The sequence below is a fragment of the Cupressus sempervirens genome, chromosome 5, assembly GCF_028749045.1.
Source record: "Cupressus sempervirens isolate cs-2001-9-10 chromosome 5, ASM2874904v1, whole genome shotgun sequence".
NCBI lineage: Eukaryota > Viridiplantae > Streptophyta > Pinopsida > Cupressales > Cupressaceae > Cupressus > Cupressus sempervirens.
Window position 1 is genome coordinate 861,361,760 of NC_143122.1, and position 7,451 is coordinate 861,369,210.

A 7,451-nucleotide genomic window follows, 5' to 3' on the forward strand; every position below is an offset into this window, starting at 1 on the left:
AAAAACAAGTTTCTTTTGTCTGTTTTGCCCAAACAGCCATTCAATCCTGCAATGTAGTATCACAAATGTCATGTTCAAATAACTCTACAATGAATTATTAAAGCACAAATATTGTTGGAAAGAAAACGAAAGCCCAAACAGCCATTAAATCCTGCAATGTAGTATCATAAATGTCATGTTCAAATAACTCTACATTGAATTATTTAAGCACAAATATTGTTGGAAAGAAAATGAAAGCCTTGTGAGCACTTGAGTTTTGGTCCCAAGGCCTTCTCACTTTGTTTAGCATTTAAGTTAAGTACAAGTTTCTTTTCTCTGTTTTGCCCAAACAGCCATTCAATCAAACGAAAGCCTTGTGAGCACTTGCACGTTTTGGTCCCAAGACCACCTCACTTTGTTTGGCATTTAAGTCAAATAAAAGTTTCTTTTGTCTGTTTTGTCTAAACAGCCATTCAATTCTGCAATGTAGTACCACAAATGTCATGTTCAAATAACTCTACAATGAATTATTAAAGCACAAATTATGTTGGAAAGAAAACGAAAGCCTTGTGAGCACTTGATAGTCCTATTGATATACATTTTATATATATAATGCTGTCTTTAGCCCCAACTAAAACGCTTCCTTTTCCTATTGTCATTTCTGAGCCTTTAGTAAAGAAGGAAGATGGTCCATACTGTGAGTTGGGAGGCCGAGCTGAACGTTCCTGCAAAGGCCTTTGAGAATTCTGCAAATATATTTCCGAGTCTGATGCCCAATCATTTCAAAAGTATTGATATACTCGAGGGAGATGGCATTAACCCTGGCAGTGTTAGACTCATCAAATATGGGGAAGGTATACGAAAGCGTCAAAGTCCTTTTGTCATTTAAGAATTTCCATACCCTTTTTTCAAATATAATTTTGTCATATTTTGATGTCTCTCTGAATAAATCATCTAAGCTTTTTTGAGAATGATGTTCTGTGATATATTCATTATTTATTGTTAGGATAATTATTTTCAAAGACAAAGGAGAAACTTTTAATTATTTCTGTATAGTACAAGGTGATTACTAGTTGCCCAAAGTAATTTCTAGTAATAATCTCAAGTTTGAAAGTACTAAGTTATTTGTTTATTCTGGGGAAGATAGATTTCTGTAAACTGTACTATTTATAAAACATAGATCAATGTTTGAATCTTGATAGCAATATTATAATAGTTGTTATAATAGTTGTTTTATTTTGCTCGTTTTATTTGGTTAAATATTTGAACAAGGTTTCACTTGGCAACTTACAAGTTGGAGAAAATAGAATCCTTGGATGAGGCCAATATGACCACCACTCACACTGTGCTGAATGGACAGCTAATGAATAAGTATAAGACATACAAACTGACTTTGAAGGTAAGCCCTGGAGCCACTTCAAGCACTTGCATTGTAAAGTGGACTATTGAGTATGAACCAGCTCACGAAGGGGAAGTTGTACGTCCAGAGAATGCCAAGGACACTGCAGTACACACTTTCAAGTTCTTGGAACGATATTCTCTCTCGAACCCACTTCCGGTGGCTTAGCTTAGATGTTTCTATATTCGACTCTATCGTTGATTGATGCAAGACTCGTGTAATGGATAAATGTTATTATGGGAAGATAACTCGTTGGTTTTAGGAAGTGTTTGTTTGAGGCTCTATAGAGCCTTGTTTTTGTGTGATTTACGTTGACTTGATATTTTATATCAGCAATTGTGGTGTATTCGCTGTGAAAGCAAGGTCTTGTATGGCTTTGTGTTCCAAAACAGCTTTGATGGTGTCCTCTGAGACATTTTGAATGGTTTATTAATGTATGAATGTTTTCCTATTAATTTCTCCTCGATCTATTTTATTTGCATTGTTATTATTATCTGTATAGAACATTAAACGTTTGATTAGGATATTCAATGTTATCGAATTCATTTAGAGCATCCAATCTGAGATGTCTACATTGGAAATTAATAGAAATGAAAAGAATGTGGATCCGTAGGCGGAATTTTATGTAACACTAAATTATTAAAATAGTTTTATTGTACAATAATTTAATTTTGTTCTTAATGTCAATCAAGTATTTAAATAAAAAGGAAGAAATCATTGTAAGGCCATCTAGATTCAATGAGTCTAAGTGTTTCATTTATTTTCATGAGAGATGGGTTTGTGTGAACCACTACTCATAAAATATGGTCAATGACCTTGACTCGAGAACTACATAGTTAAAACATGTTAGATCATGAAAGCCAGCTCTTACTTATTAATTGATGAGCTTAAAGAACTTTCTAAGCACAACACCCGACTTAACAAGCTCACTCAAGCTTTAACTTCGAACATGTTATGCCATAGGTCCCATGGGTCCATGCATAACCTCCTTTGTAATCACATTGGAGGGATTCCCACACTTTGAATATTCTAGTCAATGTCCCTCAACTAAATTTGTTCAAAATTTATTTAGAGTTAAAAATATAAAAATATATGAATAAATATAAATTATGCTATATTAAATAAGAACGAATAAGAAGGAATATGTATTAATGTTGATATTGATGATGAATAAAATATATTATTATTTTTATAATTTAATAACAAATTAGAATATAAAGTAAAAATTTTATATAAGAATTATTTGGTACAATATATGAGTTAGTAGATGTTTCTATCTAGAAATATTATTTTTCTACCTTCTAGCATTAAATGAGTGTTATTCTGTATTCTTATATATTTTTAAAAGAATTTACTATCACTAACAAAATTTAAGAAAATATAACCAACTTATATTTTATCTACCTTTCCCACTCTACAAATTAGAGTTAGATTCATAAGTTTCTTGTGCAGTAATAAAAATTTGAAAAAGGGAGATGAACGTCAACAATGAATGTAGTTGTTGCAATATAGAAATGTATATAAAATTAAATTCATTCAAAATATGAAATAAAAAAAGAAAAAGTAAAAATTGTTGTGAACCATATTTCTAATTATGTTCTTTATTGTAATATTATAAATTATTTTAATAGTTTTCTATAAATTTCTCTTCTTTTTTCCTACCATTACCCCTCTCTCTCTCTCTCTCTCTCTCTCTCTATATATATATATATGTATATGTATGTATATATGTATATATATGCATATATATATGTATATATATGCATATATATATATGTATATATATATATACATATGTATATATATACATATATATCAATGTGTATATATACACATGTATATATATACATATATATATATATATATATATATATATATATATATATCTATATACATACATATGCATGTACATGTACATATATATATATATATATATATATATATCTATATGTACATATACATATATATATATATATACATCTATATGTACATATACATATATATATATACATCTATATGTACATATACATATATATATATATACATCTATATGTACATATACATATATATACATCTATATGTACATATACATATATATATATATATATATCTATATGTACATATACATATATACATATATATATATATATATATATATATATATATATGTATATATATATATATATATATATATATGTATATATATATATATATATATATATATATATATATGTATAAACATAATAATATATATAGATTAGAGGACAAGAAAATCATATTATATATATATATATATATAGAGAGAGAGAGAGAGATAGAGAGAGAGAGAGAGAGAGAGAGAGAGAGAGAGAGAGAAATGATTTTTAATAATAAAAAATTTAGAAGAATTAGAATATTATATTCTTTAAATATAAGGAAGGCAATCAATTAATATAAAAATAATTATTATAATTTTTATGTAGAATATAAATAATATTAATATCTAAATTTTATTTATATAGTTATAATATACATTATTTATAAAATCACATAATAAATAAATATATAATATAATATACCAATGAATAAACATAAAATAATTATATATATATATCTATATATATATATATATAACTATGTTTATACTTATTGATTTATATAAATATATTTAGTTTATATTTTATAATAATTTTTTTATAGTGGATAAAATGGAGTTGAGATTACAATTATTTTTTATCTAACTTGACATGTGGGGAATATTTTTATGGTAGTGGTGTCAATGTACAAAATGGAATCTTTAAATAGTTAAAAAAAAAACCCTATAGCAATAGATAGGGTCAAAAGAATCAGTGAATTAAAGTTAAAAGGGACCCATGACCAAGTCATACTTGAAGTCAGAGCTTTAGGTGTGTCAATTAATCTAGTTTGCAAATAGGGTTACAAGCATAGTGAGTTTAACTATGGTGGAAACTCTATGTAAGTGTGCTCAAGTTAGAGTAGTACTGGGATGGGTGACCTTCCAGAAAAACTCAATGCTTCACTAAACTATGAATATCACCTAGATCCAATGAGTGTAAGTATTTCATTTATTCACATTAAAAATGGTTTTGTGTGAGCCACTGCTCTTGAAATATGGGTAAATGAATTTTACTTAAGAAATACACAATTCAATACTAATTTTAATATCCAAATTTGACTTATTGTTGAAAATATCTCCTACTTATCAATTATACGGTTAGTTTGGTGTCTTTGGTTGGAGCCAAAAAATACTAGATGAAAATTTCAGACTCCAGATTTCTCTACTCTTCTTACATGTATTTATGTAAGTAGTACACTATAATTTTTATTTTGATATTAGTTCCCCTTGATTCTTCTTAAATAATTTAGGATAATGTATGGGATTTTAAAACACAAAGACATTATTTTAAGCATTCCTTTATCTGTAGAGATAGAGAATGTACCATTGAAATGACTAGTAATTTCCAAAAGTGATAGAAACTAATTATTGTAATACCATATCTTTATTTCATCAAAAATGTACAAATCACCAAGTTAGGTAGGTGGGGATAGAATCATTAGGAAATATTGTAGCTTTTCATGGGGATTGATTTAATATTTAACAATGGGTTGAAAAATGTAATTGTTGGGGGAGACACCCATAGTATAAGATGCTTAAGAGGTCTCATAAACCATAATTGGAAATTATAGAGTTAATCATGATATGTATATGTCTAATCACCAACTTGGATGACATCAAATATCAACATAGCTTTAGTGAAGGTAATGGAGAAAAGATAGACTTATTTACATGGAAATATTTATGGAGAAATCTAAAACTTGGTTCATAGTTCAAGAAGTAACCTGGCAACTGCATGAGGAGATTGACCTATGAACCATAGGAGGGGGTCATAACTGGATTGAGAAAGATAATTATGACAATAATAGAAATAAAAACTCTATTTGTTTCATCCTACAAGTTAGGCATTCTGATAATTACATTAAATGTATGAGAGCCTTTGATTTTGAGTTTTCTAAGAAATTAGTGGAGGTTTGGAACAATAAGAATATTGATATTGGTTGTATATTCATTGAGGTAAATTAGTGGAGATGATTGAGGTTTCTACCAATCTAGTCACAAAAAGCAAGGCCATCTTGACCAAAAAGATTAAAAAATTACATGATAGATCTCAAGATTTTTCTTGGCCTAGATAATATTGTTCAATGACTACAAACATAGGTTAGGGAACCACTAGTAGGAGAATAGAAGGATGTGGAAATTGTGTTGATCACCCTTTCCTCTTTTCTATGTTAATTCATTTTCACTTTAATATGAAACTGAACTTTTTTGGATTTTGTTGTCTCAATCATAGTCAACCATTAGGTCTAAAACGTTTAGCACCTCATTCTACACAAGGGTTGAAGTCTCCATCTTTATAATTTCCAAGTTTTCTAGATACATGAAGTTCTCCCCTTTGATATCCCCACTAGGGAAATCAAAAGACATATATTAAAAGTACTATATAATCTAGAATAATTTTCTTTTTAAAGCCTACTAGCTAAATTTAAATATGAATATAAAATTTTTAATTTAATGGGATATTGGATACCCCTCTAGGTTCTCTAACATTGATACCATTTCCATAATCCAAATTTTCAATGCATACTGACTTAATTTGATACATAAATAAAATCCATCAAGTTGAGCATCACATAATTTACACATGCCATAAGAATACAAGTTACATAGTTTACTCTTATACATCTTGCTACTCCTATTATGACTATTACTAAATTTATCTTTAAATAATATATATATTACATGTGTAAATAATTTTAAAAGTGATTTACACTTATACAATGTGAGGCCACACCCTGACTTGTAATAGCATAGATATTGTATTTCCGTTTTTTCACATAGGACTGGTCATGACTTATAATTTGATACTTGATGGATAGTAAATTTTGCTACTTAACCAATGACATTTATATTGTGATTTTCCATTATGATATGTATTAGGACTTATTTGGCATAGTCGATGGATTAATGGATATTTATTCACTATTTCACTATTATGATAAGAAATGGAACTATGATGTGATTCAAATGCTTAATTTGATCTTCTTAGGAAAGTTAGTAACATGTAGTTCACTTTTGAGGATTGACAATTAAATTCTTTATATGTAAATGATGGAGAATAGGAAGTTAATTATGGAGTGTGTTATATGTGAATGGTGGAATAACAAAATTATTATGTATCTTTACTTTCATATGTATTTTATATGTGACTTTTCATTGGACTACTGATGCTTGAGTTTAGTGTGCAGGAAAAGAACCATGGAAACTTTATGGGAAAACAAGGTATAAACAAATGTTAATATGACACTACCAAGGTGAATCTTTATAAGATTTGTAAACCTCATTGTGATGTGTTTATTTTGTAAACATGAGATGTATGTATCTAGTATGTATTTCATGTGTAGATTCTAAACGTGTCATGTCTGATGTATAGTGAATTTTGTGTGTGTCACTTGACACTTGTACTCATTATATGAAAATGGCATGTTCTTTGATGATGGATCATGTAGCCACCTTATCCCAAGTTAAATACCTTAATTGAGAAATTTGACTTATTGCCTTAAATTAGTAAAGAGAACAAGGTTATCACCATAGGAAATTTGAAGTTTGAACTTACCTAGCATTGTGAGGGCCATAATGTAGCTCTAAAGTAAATTTGTGACAAAAATAAACCCTACCCATGTTAATACTTTAAGTTGGGGGGCTAATAATGACCACTAGGGTGCCTAGAAGACCTAGGAGACCCCAAAAGGAATGCATTTTATATTGAATCCGAAAATGAGTGTGACATATAGAGGCATGGCCAAATTAGAAACTCACTTGGCCACTCTCTATCTTTAGAGACAACTAGCATTTGGAGGAAGAGGATAAGGAGGTCTACTACAACTTTTCATTGCCATTTCTTAGAGTGAGGTTGGTATCCATGATCCATGGTGTTCTTCATTTGCATGTAGAATTGATATGGTGTTCTTCATCTCATGCTAAATTTGGTGTATTGTAGATGTGGTTTGTGAAAAA

At 28.8% G+C, this 7,451-nt stretch overlaps 1 protein-coding gene across 1 annotated transcript; it reads left to right on the top strand.

Moving 5' to 3' along the window:
- Positions 1–641: 641 nt before the first annotated feature.
- On the top strand, positions 642–1,560 carry LOC149558632 (MLP-like protein 423). The gene is made up of 2 exons (XM_089786147.1): positions 642–843; positions 1,252–1,560. The coding sequence occupies exons 1-2, from the start codon at positions 665–667 to the stop codon at positions 1,544–1,546; spliced, it is 474 nt and encodes a 157-aa protein (XP_089642273.1). The 5' UTR covers positions 642–664; the 3' UTR covers positions 1,547–1,560.
- Positions 1,561–7,451: the final 5,891 nt, after the last annotated feature.